This window comes from Fomitiporia mediterranea, assembly GCF_000271605.1.
Source record: "Fomitiporia mediterranea MF3/22 unplaced genomic scaffold FOMMEscaffold_5, whole genome shotgun sequence".
NCBI classification, from domain to species: Eukaryota; Fungi; Basidiomycota; class Agaricomycetes; order Hymenochaetales; family Hymenochaetaceae; genus Fomitiporia; species Fomitiporia mediterranea.
Window position 1 is genome coordinate 1469655 of NW_006760390.1, and position 20340 is coordinate 1489994.

The 20340-nt window shown below is 48.5% G+C and overlaps 8 protein-coding genes across 8 annotated transcripts; 3 read left to right on the forward strand and 5 right to left on the reverse strand.

Annotated features, from left to right (window-relative positions):
* Positions 1–52: 52 nt before the first annotated feature.
* On the forward strand, positions 53–2681 carry FOMMEDRAFT_167196 (uncharacterized protein; the record flags this gene model as incomplete). Its single annotated transcript, XM_007265427.1, has 13 exons — positions 53–355; positions 411–476; positions 528–550; positions 604–680; positions 743–772; positions 823–953; positions 1009–1050; positions 1102–1178; positions 1247–1362; positions 1420–1982; positions 2042–2185; positions 2237–2559; positions 2621–2681. 13 exons carry the CDS (start codon positions 53–55, stop codon positions 2679–2681), a joined length of 1956 nt encoding a protein of 651 aa, XP_007265489.1.
* Positions 2682–2793: 112 nt separating this feature from the next.
* FOMMEDRAFT_167197 (uncharacterized protein) lies at positions 2794–4010 on the reverse strand (the record flags this gene model as incomplete). The annotated part of the gene is made up of 2 exons (XM_007265428.1): positions 2794–3794; positions 3938–4010. 2 exons carry the CDS (start codon positions 4008–4010, stop codon positions 2794–2796), a joined length of 1074 nt encoding a protein of 357 aa, XP_007265490.1.
* A 248-nt stretch (positions 4011–4258) lies between these two features.
* Positions 4259–5141, forward strand: FOMMEDRAFT_27732 (uncharacterized protein; the record flags this gene model as incomplete). Its single annotated transcript, XM_007265429.1, has 5 exons — positions 4259–4261; positions 4323–4442; positions 4500–4596; positions 4701–4968; positions 5024–5141. 5 exons carry the CDS (start codon positions 4259–4261, stop codon positions 5139–5141), a joined length of 606 nt encoding a protein of 201 aa, XP_007265491.1.
* A 190-nt stretch (positions 5142–5331) lies between these two features.
* Positions 5332–8079, reverse strand: FOMMEDRAFT_19222 (uncharacterized protein). Its single transcript, XM_007265430.1, has 3 exons — positions 7769–8079; positions 7469–7702; positions 5332–7410 (listed from the first exon to the last, which is right to left on the reverse strand). The coding sequence occupies exons 1-3, from the start codon at positions 8018–8020 to the stop codon at positions 5422–5424; spliced, it is 2475 nt and encodes an 824-aa protein (XP_007265492.1). The 5' UTR covers positions 8021–8079; the 3' UTR covers positions 5332–5421.
* A 298-nt stretch (positions 8080–8377) lies between these two features.
* Positions 8378–10424, reverse strand: FOMMEDRAFT_121223 (uncharacterized protein). Its single transcript, XM_007265431.1, has 8 exons — positions 10250–10424; positions 10160–10194; positions 9998–10099; positions 9677–9930; positions 9535–9613; positions 9153–9483; positions 8781–9089; positions 8378–8717 (listed from the first exon to the last, which is right to left on the reverse strand). The coding sequence occupies exons 1-7, from the start codon at positions 10397–10399 to the stop codon at positions 8796–8798; spliced, it is 1245 nt and encodes a 414-aa protein (XP_007265493.1). The 5' UTR covers positions 10400–10424; the 3' UTR covers positions 8378–8717; positions 8781–8795.
* Positions 10425–10914: 490 nt separating this feature from the next.
* FOMMEDRAFT_83700 (acetyl-CoA synthetase-like protein) lies at positions 10915–12753 on the reverse strand (the record flags this gene model as incomplete). The annotated part of the gene is made up of 5 exons (XM_007265432.1): positions 10915–10992; positions 11052–11636; positions 11694–11994; positions 12045–12473; positions 12527–12753. The coding sequence occupies 5 exons, from the start codon at positions 12751–12753 to the stop codon at positions 10915–10917; spliced, it is 1620 nt and encodes a 539-aa protein (XP_007265494.1).
* A 1763-nt stretch (positions 12754–14516) lies between these two features.
* On the forward strand, positions 14517–17360 carry FOMMEDRAFT_121229 (uncharacterized protein). The gene is made up of 2 exons (XM_007265433.1): positions 14517–14625; positions 14684–17360. Exon 2 carries the CDS (start codon positions 14730–14732, stop codon positions 17304–17306), a length of 2577 nt encoding a protein of 858 aa, XP_007265495.1. The 5' UTR covers positions 14517–14625; positions 14684–14729; the 3' UTR covers positions 17307–17360.
* On the reverse strand, positions 17354–20161 carry FOMMEDRAFT_146032 (uncharacterized protein). The gene is made up of 4 exons (XM_007265434.1): positions 20078–20161; positions 19835–20021; positions 18202–19770; positions 17354–18149 (listed from the first exon to the last, which is right to left on the reverse strand). The coding sequence occupies exons 1-4, from the start codon at positions 20133–20135 to the stop codon at positions 17684–17686; spliced, it is 2280 nt and encodes a 759-aa protein (XP_007265496.1). The 5' UTR covers positions 20136–20161; the 3' UTR covers positions 17354–17683.
* Positions 20162–20340: the final 179 nt, after the last annotated feature.

Sequence of the window (20340 nt, forward strand, 5' to 3'; positions counted from 1 at the left end):
CTTGACCGTTTTTACTTGTTCATCTATCTCTTTCTTAACTCTTTCACTCAGTATGTCAAAGAAGAAGCGAAGGACGCTGCAAGACGCTGCAGTGCATACTGAAGAAGTTCCGGGGCGTGACCTCATTTCAATCTTGCCATGGGAGCTCATTGCGGAAATATTGAGCACGACCACTTCAAACGAGGTCCTTGCTATGGCAAGATGCAGCCAACACTTTTGCCACAGCCTCGTCACCGTACCGCGTTCCAAGGCCATCTGGATAAAAGCCAGAAATAATTGTAGTCTTCCGGACCCGACTCCGAACTTTACTGAGCCTTCCTACGCTGCTTTCGTCTTTGGGGGTGGTCTGTGTTCCGTACGAGCGAGCTTTTCCTTCATGTAATCCGATGACTGATAAATTGTAACATTAGCAATGCGGGAAATTCAGTGCTAACTTCTATTCGTCATTCTCCCTCCGCCTTCGATTCTGTAATGACGTATGTATCTTCGTCAACTCTAATTTAGCTGTTCATTGACGAGAAGGCTAGTACTGCGCTGAAAATTGGAGAAAGTTAGCGTTTAGTCTCAGTTTATAAACGCTTCTCTGATGTAATTCTGCTTCAGGACAAGCTCCATAATCCCAGATATGAATGAGGACACCGAGGCTATTGCACAGTGGCTTTTGTGCTCAGAAAAGGGACGTAAGTGCTTATGTCTTTGCATTTTACTATTGTTGCTAATTCAACTACGTCAATACGAGCAGGTCTGAGTGATAGAGACGCAACTTTTTTTGGTGAGACAACCCTTCGGGACCCAAAGTTTCTCAGTGACATATTGGTTTAGAAAGCATCGTGGGTTTCATAAGGAGACCATTCTACCAAACCTTAGAATTTGACAAGGCACTAGAAGAATACAAAGAATTTGTTAATTTGTCAGGTTCGATGCCACAGGATCGTAGACAGCTTTATATCTCAGTTTGTATTTCACCATTTATAGCATCCACATATCATAACCACCTAAATTCCACAGCTCCATGAAAAACGCACAAAACAGAAAAAGGCGACTATGAACGTGTGTTCCGAATTTGTTGTCACGTCTTTGCAGTCCTGACAATGAGTGTAGCTATGCTCTCTTCTTGTGGCATGGAGGAGAGACAGAATTCAAAAGGCTCAAGCTCTTCTACACAAGAATAGGAAAACGTGAGTTCAAGGTTTGCAGACTGCCTGTTAACACTTTTTTGACTAATGTTGCTGTGTATACATTTAAGTTTAGAGAAGTTAGCAATACAGGAAGGTTGGAATATTGATGACCTTGTAAATACACCAACATATCAGAACACACTCAGACACTATGATCGTGCACTTCGTCGTTTCAGAGAAGAAGGCATGTTTCTGAACCATGATTTTGTGTGATAACATTCTCTGACAGCACGATCATTAGACTTCAATCTGATACGAACCGACGTGGAGGCTGAAGTCACGAAAATCGTTGAAAAAAGAAGTCGCTCCGAAGAAGAGCAAGCGTATGCGAGAAGGCGAGAATTGGTTGCACTTGATTACCATCGCAGGAAATCGGCCAATTCCGCCAGTTCGAACGCGGCGGCTTTGCCCACACAGAATGTTTTCCGCGAACTTGCTGTCATCAAAGCTATCCAGAACAAGCAGGGCTCCAAGCCTGAGGATGTCATCAAGAAGTTCGGCGACGACGCTGTAAAGCAATTGATCGAAGAAGCCTTGTCCAGTTGGAGGGACCAGACAACAAAGATCTTCGTGAATATCCTCGGCATGAAAGGTTATAATGCGATCAGCACAAAGAAGCTGCATCCTGTGGATAGGCTAACGGCGCGATTCCTTTGCACTAAATGTCTAGGGCACACCTCTGACAGAAGAAAAGTACCACTATTAGACTTCAAGATGGCGTGTTCACACCAGTGCTCCCACCTGACAAAGCAACAAAAGGGCAAGGCGAAATGGTCACCAGAGCAATTTGAACTCGATCACCAGGTAGTTTTTGGCTCAGTAGCTAAACTTGGCATTTAGTTTTAGCTAATAAAACTGCGCAGGCTTCCAAGGTCACACGCAAGTTACTCACCCTGCTGAGCGTCTCGGAGGACGACAGGTCATCCCTCACAGCAGTAGCGAAGATTGGGGACCGAATATTGTGCAAAACCTGTGATGGTCAGATCACGATGAACTTCTGTGTTCTGGTGTGTTATACTGTCTTAAGTTGATACACGCGTCTGACCTGAAAACCGCAGCAACGTCATTCCCACCGGCATGACAATATGGAGATTGAGATCCTATCTCCTACTCAAGCTAACGAACGGGCCTTTCTACCGATCCAATGGGACCTGTGCTCCAGCCTCACATCAAGAGCAAAAAGCGCCTTTCGTAAGGCGGGACTTAGGAAATACGGATGTCGACACTGTCTGTTATATGAGGCCCCCGCGCAATCAGAACCAACTACAGGGCAAAACGAAGCTAACAGCGACACAGAAATTCATTCAAGGTTGCCAAACACAAGGAGCAAACAGCGAAAACTCATGACTTTCAATGGGATGCAGTGTCATCTTTTACAGGCGTGAGCTTTCACTGTGATACGTCAATTCAAGGGAACTCATTTAAAAAAAATCATTTTGAAGGCATAGGGTATCGGTCGTCGATGATGAGGACGTTTATCGCGCTGACGACCTGGAGTGCTAGACAATGGAGAGTTACACTGCATCATAGATACAATTAATAATTATTTATTCGTTAACCGAGGCATTTTCGACTTTCGCCAATGCGTATGAACACAGATCGATTTGTCCTTCGCTTACAACACGTCACCATCTCTGACTGTGAAGTTTGCAATCCTGCCCGTCTCAACAGTCCTGAGAAGACCCATTATCTCGTCTTTTGTTCCGACCCATCTCGCAGCCAAGTCTAATGCTTCCTGCAAATTTGTTGCTTCTGAAGCCACGTTGTTAATGGAGGGCTGGATCAGGGTGATGTGATGCGTTATCGGCGGTAAGAGATGTGCATTTGGTAGTATGCGAGGTGGATTCTCAAAGGGTGCGGGAAAGGGGTGAAGATGTTGGCGATAAAATGGTGATGGAACTGCACTTGGTTCATCTAGCCGCCCGTGAACGGAGGATTTTGAAGCAGGAGAGAGTCCCCAGTTCGTCAGTAGTATGACCGGGCTGTGGCTTAGTCGAAACTCCTGAAGAGCAATTAGGACACGACTCAGGGGATTCGGAATGTCTTTCCTGTCAGAAGCGCCATGTCGTTGCTCGACGCTGTATCTGTCTATCCAGTAGAATGTGCTGATTGAGTCAATGACAAGTAAGGCTATCTCCTGAGTAGGGAGATGTTCTGCATGGTAGGATGGTAGACGGAATAGTGTGGCCGCTAGTGAGGCAGATGTCTTCGGTCGGAAAATGTGCAGCCTCTGCATGGACTTTGAGACGATCTCGCTGACGATTGGTCGCGTTTCTATTTGGTCATCCAGTAGAGATTTCTCCACCCGTTGAATAAGGAGCGAAATAAGTCTCTGGACGTTCCATCGCCCGTCTGTATCCATGATTATTGCGACCTTCTCCCAGCCTCCGACATCAAGTTCAGTATGGACATTTCCTGGAGGGAGATGGTATTGTCTTGGGAGAATGCATTGAATGACGAAGTGATAAGTGAGCCTAGTCTTTCCAGAGGCAGCAGGCCCTTGTATTTCAATCACATCGCCTCTGTTGAGAGACGAACTAGGGGACGCGCCGGTATTTGTGCCAGTAATGAGGTGGATGTCAAGGCCTGGTAGGCCAGTAGATCCAGGAGGCGATGCTGGAAAAACGCCAAATGACAGTCAGAGAAAGATCACTTCAGAGCATAGTGCAATTACATGCTTTGATACAGAATAGAACTCATTAGCTACTCAAAGGAAATTATTATAAGGACTTGTAGAGAAATGTTAAAGAGAAAGTGACAAACTTGGGATGCTGTTTCCGTTTTGATTTCGGATAGCATTTGCGAAACAGAAGGGCTATTGTTCGGCAGCATCGATCGTACAGAATGTATATTTTAAGTACACCTTTAATTGGATACCGAGGTTATGCTGCGCAAAGGTTAAAAGTGACGGCACAAGTCAAAGAAGATGGTAGATTCCAAATCAAGTAACTATACTATGGTCACGTAACGTGAGGATTGATCCAAATACACGCAAATAAAATATGGAGGATTTTCGGGAACTGAATCCTTCGTCATAGTCCTAAACACAAATTTATTTTCTGTGCTTGCCCCCAAACAAGATGGTGAGAACCTCAAAAATACCTGATTTAATCTCACCCTAACTCAATTTGGCTGATAATACAGCCGAAAGAACGTCGTAGACGAACGAATACGCACGATCAATCTGTATGTTTGGACAAACGGCATTTCACTCTTTCTGGTAAATCAGAACATGTCGAGGTCGGAGCTGAACTCGATGCATCTGTAAGTCTTATCTCCTATTTGTTCTGTATCAGTACTAAGATATGAGCAACGCGAAAGGCAAACGATATCTTCAACGACATGGAAGAAGACATCGAGAAACCAACCTTGAAAAAGAAGGAAAAACAGCAACTGAAACATGAACTCTTTCTACAACGTAAGTTACCGTAAAACAGCGTAACCTACTTAGTAATTCCGATAATTGGAAATTGGAATGTTTGAAGCTAAATAAACACGACTGACTAACGGTTGAATAAATAGGATTGGAGTCTTCACATACTCCTTATTCAAAGTCGCATGCTCGACGACTAAAGCGGAAGGCGAAGGAGGAACTAGCAGGTGGGTTGCAAGATGTCGCGTTTGCGCTTCCCCAAGTGGAAGGTGCCACCGCCGACAGTGTCCAAGAAACAGTCGCGGATTCTACAGTGTCAGACTCAGGAAGGAGGACACTTCACCGAAAGCAGAAAGCTGGCCTGATTGGTGAAGGCAAAGGTGTTCCTCTGTCTGAAAAGCAGAGAAGGCGAGTCTTGTGAGTTTGGGATCTCCGTTTCGTAGAGTTGCCATGATAGTTGACACGTTCTCAGAAAAACGGAGAAAATTCGCCAACCTTTACTGCTTGCCACTCCGGAGTTTGCTAGCAATCCATTCAAAGCATTACGGATCCATGCACAAAACACCCTTGTCAAGCATGAAAAGGGCTAATCCCGCTGTTCAATGACTTTTTCCACAGCTTATTGTAGTCCCTCCCTTAATACAGCTCTCCTCGTTCTTAACAAATGCGTAGGGTTCGAGCGAAGCTATTATTTATTACGCTAATGTATCATATGTAACAGTATTCGACTCGGAACTCTTTCCGACATCCATTCCACATAGTCCAGAAAACGAAAGCAAAGGGGTATAGCATACATAACTTTGTAACCTCAGCAGAAAAATCATAATAGTCGTCAGAAAGTCCATCGTCACGTCTAAAGTTCTTCAATCTTCATGCTCGACCAGCTTCGTCCCCACTCTCCTCTTTATGTGTACTCATTCCAGCGCTCCACACTGTGCTTCCACTCCCACTCCCACCACTCAACCTACTCTTTTTACTCCGGCCTTCACCTCGTTGACGGCGGCTTGGAAGTTCCGTGAAACCACCGTTTGAACCTTTCGCTATTTCTGCGCTCAAGGCCTTTTCTCGTTCGTCCAAAGCTTGCAGCGTCGTCTCTGCCTCAGCACGTTCTAATGCTTCCGCAGTTAGGTTGCTTCCCGACCGTGCTGGTGCAGAGTTGGTCGAATTCACTGAGTTTTCCGAGGTATTTGATCGCGATCGAAAGAATGAGAAGCGAGACGGTTGCGCGGGCTTGGGGCTCGTAGCCTCAGATTGTGGGTTCGGGGTGCTAGCAGGCGTTGATGAAGGTGTGCTAAGGAATGTCTTTGGGCTGTTGACATTGGGCGATGTCGGGGTCGGTGAAACCGGCTTGTTGATACCCATCAGTTTCATAGTCGCGTGCAATCGCTCACGTTCCTTCCTGTCTTCGTCATCCTCTTGCGTGTCTAGCTTGCGCGCAGTGATAACGGAAGATCCTCCAGGACGGAGAGTGAGAGGACGCAAGTTTGAGTTGACCTCGGGTTTCTTGTCCGACGAGCCACCAAACATAGAGAATGATGGCCTCCAGTCAAATGATAACGAGCGCCTCTGTGTTCTTGTTGTAGCGGTTTGCTCGACAGGAATTGTGGGTGACGTTGGAGCAACGCCGTTCTGAGACGGTTGTGATTGTACAGGTTCAGTGCTAGGAAAAGACAGTCCAAATATTGCGCTTTGAGGCCTAGCTTTCTTTTTCGGCACTTCCTCCGCTGCGGGATTCTGGGACGATTGCTTCTTGGTAGGCGACGTTGGGCTCTTCTCATAGTCGGCCGCCAGCACATGCTCAAATCCTTCTTGTGCAATAATACGATCAATAATCTTCGATGCGTATAATGACAGTGCTTTGTTTGCATCCTTGAGCGACTTGACCTCGTTACGCAGGGTATCGAGGTCTTTGGCAGGTTCAACTTTGGCGTCTGGCGCCTTTCGGTCCATAGACTGTCGCTTTCCTTTCTTGGCTTTCGCATTCGAGGATGAGCGATCCCGTGATTCGAATTGATCCACAGTCCCGTTGAACATGGCTGAGTTTTCCGCACGTCCAAGCTCTGCTGCGAGATCCAAGCCCGGCCCTGCCACAGGTAGACCAGCGAGTGACTCGCCTTTCGGTGGCGGAGAGGACGAAGATGCCACAGCACGGCGGTTTCCACGACCAGCACGACGAGAACGTTCGCGATTTCCCGCGGATGAATACGACCCTGTATCGTCCGGAACAAAAGTGTCTTGATCATGCTCCTCGCCATAGACTGCGGAATCCATATCCTCAGCAAGTTCATCAACAGGATCAAGAGGGGTCCTGCTTCGTGAAGGAAACGCGCTTTGATCATCACCAGTATATTCTTCATCATCTCCTTCGACTCCCTCCATCGAGCCTTCGTCAATCTGCTTCGTACTTGCTGATTTCAGTATATCAAACTGGCCATTTAGAGTTCTTTCGCGAAGCAGAATGTTATAACTTTCATTCTCTTCTTGCAGCTGAGCATTGACCCGTTTGAGGTCGAGAAGCTGTGAGGAAAGGTGCTGGACAGTTGTTTGCAAAGACGTGTAAGAGGTAGACAAAGTTGATAATTCCAGTCGCAAAGAAGTCATTTCCGCAGGTTCGCATGCCTCATCAGGCTCTGTTCGCTGAAAGCCGCTTGAAGTAGCAGCATTCCTTGTTGCTTCAACTTGCTCTACTTCTCCGAATGTGTTGTCTTCTTCGGGGATGGAAGGTTCACCGAAAGATTGAGTTGATGCCTTATGATGCAATTCCTCTGACTTGCGTGCCTGCACAAGCGATTGGATACGCGACTTGAGATGTTGCTCATTATCGTAAAACGATTGTCGTTCAGCATCAAACGTCGTAGCCTAGTAGTAGATAAATCTTAACTAATTTGTCACGTTCGGAGTTAAGCTTAAATCTCACCTGTTCATTGTATCGTCGAAGGACATCCCGCTTTTCCCTTTCTAGTTCTTGTACTTGCAACCTGAGTCTATCCACGAGCTCCAACCGTGTCGCGGTTTCTTCCTCAATTCGTGCTTGATCAGCGTAAAGCTCAGACAGACGCGTTTCAGCTGCATTCAGAGCTGCCGAGAGCTGAGCATTCTCAGAAGCCAGTTCGGAGATGTTTTGGTCCTTATTCTGCACGCGGACAAGAAGCTGAACAGGTGACGCTTTAGCTGCGTTTCATAGGACTTAAGACGACGCTTCGCGTGATGCACGCACCTCTTCCTTCTCTTCCGTCTCCTTCTTCAGTGCCGCAGCCAGTCCCTCATTCGCAGCCGCATCTGCTTCCGCGGTAGACGCCAAAGAAGATGGTCTAGACGATGATGTGCGCCGGGTGGTGCCATTCAGCGAGGCTGCGACTTTTGGCGAGACAGCCGAACGTGCAGTCGCACCGCGTGCAATGGACGTGGCTGCGTGGTTTGATGTTGACGCGCGTCTCGCCGGCGGCGTTCGCGCAGCAGAAGTAGCCATGGCTCTGAAGGAGTAAAAGATTGGCACAAAGGGAGAGAATGGGGAAAGCTACTGGAGCGCAGGACGCGTGTGACGGCCCTGTTGCTACGTGTAAGGGCGGGAAGAAGAGCTTGATGATCGTGAAGCAGACCGAGAGCAAGCGTGGGAGCTTGCGGCCGTCAATGAAATAGGTGATAGGTGATATTGGGGAGAGTGCACGATGAAACAGAACAAGGGAAAGAATAGTACAATCAATGGAGTCGGTATGAGAGCGTCTGTGTGTAGCTTTCCCTTCCTTTGTCGCGACGTAAATATTCAAAGTCGCGTACCAATTTTACACGTCACGCGTTTCATCTGTCACAAAATCAGCAAAGTTGCGGCAAATCTATATCGTCCATACAACAAGAATAAAATAGCTAAAATCTGTACAATTACTGTTACATGCACGCATGATCAGGTCATGCACTGCACAACCAAAATCTACAAAGATCCCACATGGAAGCAACTGCATGAGGAAGACCGAAGTATCGGCGATCCTGAACTCATGGGTTGGATACTGGCACTGTGGAACTGGCATGGTGGATGAACTAGACATCCCGAGGCGGGTGGCACTAGCGGCCACCTCCGAGCCCGAAGCCCTAGCCCGACGGGATAGGCCAGTACAGCTCTCAATCTGTGGGAACCCAAAGCATCAGGAATAACAGAGCGTGCAAATGTCCTGAAAAAGTGCACTCCAGATCAGAATATGACCATTTTTTGATACAAAAGGCCGAACAATTACCCGATTTGGCGCCTGTCAGCTACGAGACGAGGACTCTATGATGGGTTCTACCTCTTCGACCTCGAAACTTCCGTCTGAACCCTCCTTCTGTTGCGCAGTATCTTTCGCATTTGCAACGCCAATCAACACAAATGCTCCTAGAACCAGTAGAGCACCCAAAACGGCTAATGGAGCTGACGGCTTCTTCAAGAAGAAATCGCCAATAATTGCCAGTGGAATCGTTAAGCTCAACCCAACAGTAACAAGTAAAGGAGTCGTCTTCAGCATAGCGAGAACATATAAGTAGTCGCTTGATAGTGTAATGAACATCTGAAAACCGTTCGATTCAATAATAAATTGAAGAGCGGTAATTGTTGCAAATGAAACACGCACATTGAGCAGGACAGCAACCAAGGCCCGGTGCGTCGGTGGTGCACTTATAGTCTCGGCTCCCGTAAAATGCAGGACGAGAGCAATTGGCCATATCATAAGCACATTGAACAAGCCAACAAATCCGAAGAAGAGCTGCATGTCTATTCGACTTTCCTCTTTGATACGGACCTTCAAAAGAATAACGTATAACGCGTAGAACAGAGCGCCTAGCAGTGCCAAGATATCTCCAAGGACTGGCAAGGACTGCACGGATTGATTCGAAGTAACATCTGTCGGATCATCACGGGTTGTTGATGAATCCGAGAAAGAAACGAGTGCAACACCTAAGAAGCTATCACAACACGTCACTAACCACTCCGATGACGGTTCATCAGGCTCTTACCTTGTGACAACTGCTAAGACCTTGGCTAATGTCATACTCTCGACCTTAAATAGGCGTCCCACAATAAGTGTAAAGAAACCTTGACAAGTAATCAGCAACTTAGCCATCCATGCAAGTGTTCCTTTAAAGGGAATGTATTCACCACTGGTACTTGACAGGACTGTCGCACTAGCAACACTGGTAAATTGCAAGCTTGCATTTATTCCCCAATTGGCAATGAACCAAAATATGCAGAACACTGATGCCAATTGCGCAGTCTGTCGAGTCGTCAACGGGTCAAGATCGTTCGGCTTCCGGACGTCATCTGTTATAATGGATGGGGCACGGAAATTTGATGCTAAGGCGGAGGTAGGTGCCTCAAGCGAGTCAACGGCAGCAATTGCTTCATAGCCCATTCTATTTCACCCCATGATGTACGTGAGTCAACATCGTATCCTGACACTGGTATCAAACAACCTCGCACCGCATGTGATCACTCGCTTGACTGGCTTTTCGCATGACGAACCATTTCACCGCCCAAGGGATAAGATATATAGCAAACGAGCTCGTATTCAGGTACGTCACACTGCGACACACGCGTCATTAGCTAGACATGTGTGAAAGATTGTTAGACGCAACTACACACAGGAAGGGTTTCTCGTAGCCATCATCAAATATATCCTATAGATACAATAATGAACGATGACATACGATGTGCTACTACGGACTTGCTCACTTGCGTAATGAAATTAGAAGATGTCCAGAGGAAAACGACTATCAGCAGGAGACCAACACCTTGCAGGTACTCTCTTCGACTAAGCTGCGATTGCCGAGTGAGAGCCGCGGTCTGTGCATCTTCAGCATTGCATGGCAGTTCAACGTCCATGGCTACGTTGATCCACCGCCGTCCTGCTAGTTTGGAATGGAGGGACGAGTTAGACGCGAGAGAACGTCGGAGACAGGTAGAGCCGTAGCGCGCTCACAAACCTATAAAAGTATCCTAAAACAGCACATCTGAAGCACGTTGCTGCTGTTGCTGTATCTCGGCAACCCGCGGATCAGCGGCAGTCCTTGTCGGTCCGAGTATACGTTTCAAGAAAAGTTGTGTATTACACTCTGATACAATCAACAAATGGCTATACTAAATTACGGGCTCTACAGTACTTCAATTAATAATAAAATTAGTGCCGAAGCAGTGTGCGTTACGATATATGAAATCCCGACAAATGATTTGGATGGGGGAAAATAAAAAATTGTAGAGCTACAGTTGTGCGTGATATGTTTCCGTGTTCCTTCCGAGGTCCATATGCATTGCAATAATCAATAAAAATAGTGCAACAGTAATGGAGGGGGAGAAAAAGTAAAATGTGAGGGTCAGGTGGGAGTGCCGAGGCGAGTTAATTAGTCTTCGTCATAGATCTCGTCCAAGAGATCCTTGTAGGCCTCTTCTACAGCCTTCCTGCGAATGTTGCCCTTTGTCTAAAAAACAATCATGTCAACAATCATTCCTAATATTAGTACAGATAAAGCGAACTAACCACTGTTCTGGGAAGGGCTTTGCTCTCTACAACGATGACAAGCTCGGGATCACTGATACGCTCGTGCAGATACCGACGGGCGTGGAAGCCACGAGTACGTCTGATAATTTCGCGCTTAAGCTTCTCGTGATCCATCTCAGTCGCGGGTTCAACGAATAAGGCTGGTGATGAGCGGCCAGTTCCAACAACAATGCACTCGTCCACCAGATCCCCGCAGGTTGCGCGGACGTTGTCCTCAATCGCGCGAGTATCGCAGCGAAGGCTGTTCAAACTTTTGATCCAGTCATCATCGCGCCCACGGAAAAGATACTGGCCTGGTCGAGCTTCAAGGAAAAGATCACCTGTGTGAAAATGCCCGTCGGGCTTGCGGAGAGAGACGTGAGGGCAATCGGGCGAATCGCTGAGAATAACTAGCTCTAGGAGTTGACTGTTCGCACAGACTACTCCGTCATCGGACTTTGGTGCTGGACCGGCGGAGAAGAAGCCATAATTTAACCCCTTCAGTGGACTCAAGAAGCGGGCTTCGGGGCCCGAGGTACGCTGGGACAACATCATAGCCCCGCATTCCGTGCTTCCGAAAAGATTCTGATTAATGACAATAAGCTACGATGAAATCGAATATAAAGGCGATTTAGAACTAACGATTAGCTTAAGTTTGTTCTGGTAACCAAAATCTTCGTCCTCCTGCGGTAAGGGAAGTCCACTGTATGCGATCGTGTCCAAGCTCTGCAGATGAGCGAGCAACTTCGGGTTCTGGCGGGCGTGGCGAATATGTGTACTGAGGAAAGAAGCGAATTGGTGTAGCCGGTTCAAATCACAACGGTTGATCATTTCAACGAGCTCTTCCGAGGAAAATCCAATTTTTGACGGCTGAATGGTGCAAGCTCCATGTTGTAGTGATCCTATCAACATGAACGTTTGTCCAATGTGGCACATACTGCCCCTGTTATGGAGAATGAGCTAGAGAGTAGTGGCAGAAGAAACTTCACTCACATCCAGGTGCTGACGTCCTGTTTGTTGGGGTTCCTGCTTGCAGGGGTACTGGCCTCCTTTGACTTGAATACTGCGCTATTGACCCATTTCGCATCGCAGGGAACAAGTTTCGGGCTACCAGATGTTGACCCACTTGTATGAAAGATGAAAACGAGGTCGCTCGATTTCGGTGTTGGGAAGGGAGGCAGAGGAGCTTCGGAGCAGCTTTCTAGCTCTTCTAAGCATGCTACACGCTCGCTCGGTACGGGAGGGTCGACTACGATATTCTCGAAGCTTGGGTCGTAAATAAGCGCCTTCGCGTGGGCCCGGTTGAGAAGCTCGTAGACTACTTCTGGACTTGGCAAACGCAGACTGAAGAGTTGGGGGACAAATCCTGCCCTGGACATGCCGTAGATATTAACGACGTCAGAATAGTCCATGCCGGCAAGCCTACATATCTGTTAGATGTGGCGAATACGCAAATGGTAGTGAATATTAGTTACCATAGACCGACAACGGATCGGGGGGTGAGCCCACTAGATGAGAGCTTCTTGGTCCAGTACCTTGCAGCCAGTTCCACATCTGCATGGAATTCGCGGTACGATTTAGGGATCCAGGTGTTGATCATCGTTGATGACTTGGACATTTCAGCAATGCGGAACGCATGCCTGTCGGGGTAGCGTTGGGCCGCCTCTTCGAGGACACTGAGGTGGGATTGGAGGGCTTGCATTAGCGGAGAGGTGAGAGGATTGGGAGGTGACTCGAACAGTGATAGCGCAGCGTACCATTTATATCTTGCCCAAGTAGGAGGAGCAGAGGCGGAGTCAGTTGTTAGGTAGCACGGTGATGGCGCGCCGGAGAGTCGCAGGATAGACTATCATGTTTTGGACAGCCACATGGCTTGGTGACGGGTTAGTGTAGCATATTGCGGAAGCGGCTCTGGTTTGGGACCGACCAAGGATGAGGCATCAGGCCGGAAAACGCAATCGTCTGGCATAGGTCCCACGCAGACATTTTACAAAAAGGAAAAATTGATCTTGATCCGTTCAGAAACAAGCCAAGATAGCAGTATTAACAAGCCAAATATCCAGGAACGCATATGAAAATGCATTTAGAAGTGAGCTGTGCAGTGTCTGCAGAGTGTGTTTGGCTCTTGATCTATCTTGTGAAGGTTACCATCTGAGGTCGAGGCGCGTCACGACGCGTCGGGGATAGGTAAGCATAACCCCAACCTTAGGTAAACTCTTTTTCTTTTCCCGGAAATGACTCATTGTCATCATCCGCTCCTGCTGCCCACTTCGCGCTCAAAGTCAAGCCCTGCCAGTGCTGAATGCATTTCTGAGTCCTTCATTACGCTTGCGAGACGGCACGAGTCAGCTGCGAGCTCTGTCCTTGTATTTTCAATCGCTATCAATCTTATGCAGTGCAGTTAACGCTGTTTGGTCAGCAGTCACTCACTCCTTGATTGATGTCTGCCGTTTGGGCAAATGATTGAATCGCGCGCGAGCGCTGAAACTGTGCCCGCCCGCCCTTCAAACTGTCAGGCAGTGCAAGCTGTGATGTCTTGCGTCTCACTTGCTGACCATGGTAAAAATAAAGATTTTGTTTAGCCCTGTAATATTGTCAGGCACGGATGTATTTTTTCTTTGCCTTTTTGATTGAAGTTGCATCATTGTGCCCATTCGTCGTATTGGCTCGGCAGTCCCTGTCGATGACTTTCGTCTTGTCCATCAGTTTCTGAGCCTCAGGAGTGAGTGCGTTCGGAACGCGCACGTAAAAAGCCGTTAAAAGCGAAATCCGTCCAGGTCCGTTGCTGTGCCTGTGAAGACGGTTGATCCCATGCGTTTGCAAAGTTGTATGGTGTCTGAGCCGGGCTTTACATGCCTACTTTGAGCACTACACCTTCTGCGAATCCATGTTTGAGATTGGTGGCCGTGGATGTTTCGCGACCATGTGGTCCAACGGTGAGGTGTCACTACGGCTGGTAAGGCTTTTCGCCTCTGTTTACGACATCAGATTGTGGCAAGCCGAGCACCATTTTGAAAAAGGTTAATTTTCACGTTGAGACAACCGGGAAAATGTTTCAAATTCACGGTCGCCGGGATCTTGCTTGATAGGCACAGACTAACAGTAGGCAAGGCTCTGAAGGAGGATACGGTGAGGATGGCTAAGATGAATGATCCGCAGTGGTTCAGTTAGGGATTTCGAGAGCAGATAACATTGGTGAAGATTTCGGAAATAAGCATGAGTGTCCAATGAACGTATAGATGCGATCGATTAGGTGCGCATAGAAGCAAAGCACTAGTATCAAACAGCTCGATTACCATTATGCACACGTGCAGAGCTAGAACTGAGAAGCCAGGATGAGAAACCCGAAGAGTTGCGGGAAGAACTATAATCGTCAAATATGGAAATATATTCTCACAAATTGTTTATTCTGTTCCGTTCCGACTTCTGGCGACTGCTACCGTGTCACCGACGGTTCAAACTCTAGTAACGCTCACCGTACTCAACTTTTTTTGAGTGCGGTCGTACGCCTCCTCTGCAAGAGCAGTCTTCATTTGACTGCATGCATGCACATGCTCCAAGCTCCTCGTTTTCCGTATGTACACGTTTGGCTTGTAAATCTGGGTCGAATCTCTGATTGTTTTCTCGTTTAGTCTCAGCTGAATTGGCGGCAGTCCGCAATTCCTGGCCTGTCTGTCCATGCTGTGGAGAGGGACAGGTCCATGGTCAATCTATCATCGACTGCCAATTCACCGCCTTTTTCCATGCAATTCTTTTACTCCTCGCCCGCCCCTCCTGCTGTTTTGGAGTGCTCGCTGCGAATCAGCAAGTGCTTCGGCGAGTGCCTACCTCCGGCAAAACGCGCCCGTTCCCGAACCCGGCCACCAATGGTTAGAAAACAGGGACGAAGAAAAACTTTTCGAGCTACAGGTGACGCGAGAGCAACAGAGCACAGGACAGCATGCGATCACCCGCAAAGCGACCGTAGATGCACTAGAGGTGCCGAGTGGACTCCTAAGGTGGTTAGAGGAACACTTCGGTTCCGAACCAGCTCGCGAACATATTTTGACTATTTGTCTACCACCCATCGAAAATCAGAGTTGGTTTCAGTTCTTGAACAACGCAGACTCTGTTTGCCGCGCTGCAGAGGTGCTGGCTCAATCAAATCTGCCCAACGATGCTCTTTACATCCTACATGCGGCACACAGCATCGGACTCAGACTCAAGCAAAACATGTACGAACGCATTGCATACCACCTTGCGATGTCCCGAAGATGGTTTCATGTCCTTTCCGTTTCCGTTGCTGCACAACATGCTACCAGGAAGACAACAGCTCGTCTGTTGAATTGGCGTGCGAGGGCTTATGTAGAAGTGCAATATTTCAAGGAGTTGGATCGAATTATCGAACAATTCGAGGCACACGGTCTACAACCCCAGCGTCGCACATTCATGATAATTTTACGGGGACATCTGCGCAATCACGATCTGTCTCGAGCCACAACTACAGTCCAAGACATGGAGAAGGCTGGATTTCCCGTAACCGCTTCGACATATGCAGCTATCATTCCTGTTTACAGAGGCTTTGGCTTGGACGACTTCGTCCGAGATCGAGGTCTCGACATTCTCAACAACAGTCAGGTTGTAAGGCACAGAAGAAGAGCTCTAAATGGGTTATTGCGATTACATCTCGACAAGGACGACCTCGAGGGCGCTCTGAAACTCTTAGAGGTTTATGGTTCTCAGACGAACAAATACGGAACCGAAAACATTGCCACCGAAAGTGGTTTCGACGAACAGACTGTGGATTTGACCAATGTACCAAGTCGGTATGCCACCTTAGAGGACCGGAGAACTTATACGATGTTAATCGACTACCTCGCGAAACAATATGGCCACACCAAAACTTTGAATATTGTCCTCAAGCGCATGAAGGTTTCCGGCATTGGGCCAGATGTCAGAGTTGGTGCATGCCTAATACGCATGTTCTACGCGCACGGAAAAGAACACAAAGCCCTTGTCGTTCTACGCGATTGCTGCAAGAATCGTAATTTGTCTGTGAGCACTCTGAAACTTCTGGGATTTGACCCGCGCTACCCTGGTCCTTCATTGTTTGCACCCTATATCGGCGAGCCGACTATCGAGCTCTTTAATTCTGTTCTTCATGGTGCCATTCAAATTCGTGGATTAGGTGCTACTCTCCTTGTCCTTCAACTTATGAAGGAGGCCTACATTAAGCCCAACCACAAAACCCTCGAGACCGTCTTGCGGCACCTTGCAAAAGAGAGGGAAATCCTGACCAGAGATGTTGCCGAAGTTATGCATTCGTTGCTTTCATTTCAAGTTCAGCCGACTGTCAAGGTCTTGAATGTTATTCTCGATATCATCGTTCGCACTGCAAAGCGGGAGAAGTTCAAAGAGGGATGGAACGCGTTGGCAACCTATGTCCGGCAATCCATGCAGCAGTTGAACAAGCCAAACTTGGACGATGTAGAACGTCGTGAAGAGATGGTGTTGGACCTCTCTTTTGATCCCGAGCTTTGCGTGACTGATCTCCAGTCTACCGTGCTCTGTAATGTGTTGCAACCGATCATTCAGTCCCTTCACCTTCACCGAATCATGGCTGATCGCGCTACCTTCGCACTCCGCATGCGTCACGACATTTTCACCTTGCCTCCAGACAGAGCACCTGAGGCTGTAGCTCAAAATCTGCAGATCATGCGTGATCGTGGGCTGCACCCGAACATATATCATTACTCTGCGCTTATGGAAGCTCATTGCGTTGCAGGTAATCTACGAGCCGCTCATCAAGTACTACAAGATGCGACGGCGAGCAAACTAGTGCCTCGGCACGTCATCCTGTACACGATTTTGATTTCCGGATATGCCCGTCGTGGACGTCCAGACATGGCACTGAACGTATTCAGAGACATGATTAACGAGGGCGTCACCCCAGACATTTCCTCTGTTGACGCAGTGGTTGCATCGTTCTTTGCAACCAAAGCATTTGCCCGTGCGCGTCGTACCCTCATAGACCTTTGGACAATGGTTGCTCCGTTTCCGACGGACATGCGCGTGGCGCCAATGAGGGAATTGATGGTGCACCTGCGAGACATCCGTGATCGATCAAAACCTCCGCGTTCAGATGTCCCAAGACCGGATACTTACAAAAGAGAGGAGCTACTGGCATTGATGCAGAAGGTTGTCGGGGAATGGAAGAATGTTATGCAAGTTGGGGATAGAGGCAATACCCACAACGCAAATTCCGATCAGAGATGAAAGACAGTTTCTACGCATATAAGACAGTTATATTGCAATAGGGGAGTAAATCACTTAATATAGATGCATACATACTATTCATAGGTAGTAATATCAACGGTTAGGGATGCATATATGGTATAATGAGAGAAAAACGCTATGATACATTGTGGTAAGTTCGGCGCACTGGGGAATAGCATAAGAATATAAATGACTGTGTGACTGCACCTAACCTTGAAATCTAAGAGATCTTTAATAGTACGAAATACCCAGCAACATGACTTCTGTGAAATTTCCGTTGTTCCGGATCTTTGACTTCACCTTTCCAAGAACTGCACTCCCAAGGAGTGGTGCGGCTACCACATGTAGGGTATCACGCATGGTAGACCAATGGCGCATCAAGAATGCTTGCCGAACTGAGCATCGAGGATCCGAAGTGCCTCGCGCACACCCGCTGCGTCAACTTCCCGGATGCGACGTCGTCCACATTCACGCAACTCTTCTTGGGGTACGAGAGCAGGACGGCCAACAGCGCCGGGTCCAAGACTCAATGCCGACGAAGGAGTTGTTTGGGGTACCGAAACGGCAGAACTGGAGGTAGAATCATTGAAAGGTACCATCGTCGGAACCTTCGCCCGCTGCTGTTCTTGTTCTCGGAAGTGGGCATGAGGGTCCGTGAGAAGAACAGAATTACTGTCTTTCTCTTGAGGATTCTCAGAGCCCTGCTGCATTGTCATTCCAGACTCCGGCGATGCCGGACTCCGCGCAGCATCGCGTTCTGGAGTAACTGAGCCCGGAGCCGGATTTATCACTGCAACAGGTCCCGAGCATTTCGTCCTGCGAGCCACAACATCGGCGAGCATACTAGAGGAAAATTTTAGCATACCAACGGACATTATTTAACAACTATTATCACCTTAGGTCCGCGAAGGCAATATTCGGGTGTGACTTGAGCCGCGCCCATGCTTCATTTACGGGGATTGTCTCAGACGGTCCAACGGATTTCCCACCAGGCCTAGACGGAGTAGATAGCAATACACCTTGTTGGTTAGTGGCAGCAGAGTGAGAGGGCAATGTAGCGGAAGATCGCCCCGAACTGTTGAGCAACGAAGCTTCGCCGGTATTTCGATCTTGCTCAGACCCTGAGGAAGTTGATCTATTCAAATTCATCTTTTCCGACGAGTCCTGGCTCGACAAGGGGATAGAACTTGGCCCAGGAGCACATGCCGACCGAGAGACCCTCCCACATGCCTCAGGATTAGGGCAGGAAGCACATGCCCGCGATACGACACTGGCTGAGTCTCCCAGAGCACGGCAGAACGCCTTGCCGAAATCGTCGTCCTTACACGCAGGGCAATTCGACGGGTCACCCGAACATGTCGGAGGGGACGGGTTGATCTGCCAGACCTTGCCTGATGTGGTTCGACGTGCATTCTTCAAGCGCAGAGGTACAGACCGAGAGGAAGAAGTACTAGAGGGGGTGGGAGCAGGTTCAGGTGAAGGCAGGCGGATCTGGAAAGGCCCACTGGTATTCGTCCGATGGTCCGATAGAGTTTCTTGTCGGGATTGCACAGAATATTGATGGGAAGTCTTCCCAACGATTGCAGGGTTGGGAGACCTTGAAGTATCCACATCGTCTGAAGCAGACGGAATCTTGATAATGTTAGTCGTAGAAATTACAGCGCGATTATCCGAGTCCTCGGCTTTGAGTACTGTCATCGTCCCGTTCTGAACTGCCAGCAGGTTATTTCCGTACTCGGAGACGGATCCAGAAAGTCCGGATACAGCGTTGGCATGTTGCATGGCAATTTCACGGCATACACATGGCGTGTTGTCTGTACACAAGCCACAATCAAAAGCATCAAACGGAGGCGTTCTTGCGAGGGCATCGAACGATTTTTGACCCTCAGGTGGAGGAGAGAAGACTGAAGATGTAGGATACGAAGATGCCGCATGATTCGATGCACAGGCAGCGGGCGCCGTCGCGAAGGGTGATGGCGAAAAGGGAGTGCGCGAAATGCCATAAGAGTCTGGGGAAGATGCCGCTGAAGGAGGCGACGGCGTGTATGCGACCTCGTGCGCATACTGAGGAACCGTAACTGATGGGCCTGGAGATACGGTTTCCGTTCGAAACCGTTTGCGATTGGCAGACTCCAAGACTATGCTAGCATCGTCACTTAGGATTGAACATACGGAGCCATCCCTCCACCGCTTGAGACTTCTGCTTCCGTCTTCCTTATCGCGAAGGTAAGATAAAGTAGATGGGCCAGCGGAGGAGGCCGCAGCCTGTTCCTTGAGACGCGAGATCTCCTCCTTGAGGGAGGTATTTTCGTTTCTGAGTTGCTCATTTTCCTCCTTGAGGCGCTTGGAGATCTTCTGGAGAGCAACATTACGTTCGATTTCTCCTTGTTCGTAGGATTGAAGCCGAGCCTGTAGGTCAGCTAACTGAGATTGCTTGCGCTCTCTAAATGCACGCTGGGCAGCACTGTGTTGGATACCAACGTGTCGGTTACTTATGTACAAGAATCACGAAACATGAAATACCATACCGGTTCTGTACGCGTCGACCCTTACTGTCGACCTGGTCCGGCATTGTGTGAGAAAGGCTTGGCGGCGGACATATGATGGAGGAGGACGTAGGTGCACGTACCTCCTGTGCTTCTTTGGGCGGAGCGGCGTCTTTCTTTGGCTTCCTTCCAGGTTTCGGTTTGGCGGGAATTACCCATTCCTTGGACGCTGAAAGAGTGTGGGTAAGGTGGGGAAGTGGAGGCGGCAACGGTGAGAGGAAATACCTTGCGCCCAGAGCGTTGAGGAAGAGGCGACGACGGATTGGGTGGCATCAGAAGTCATGGGAAGACAAGACAGGCGAGGGAGGGCGCGGCACGCCTTGTTTGAGAGCGAGCTGGAGGCGGTGGGACACAAGGAGGGGATGGCGACCTGTGCGATGCGAGCTATATGAGCAGGAGACGGGGTATGTGTGAATCATATCTTTATTATCAGATAAGATCACCCATTTTTAACGGTGGACGGGGGCCGCGTCAGTCGACTCACAGTC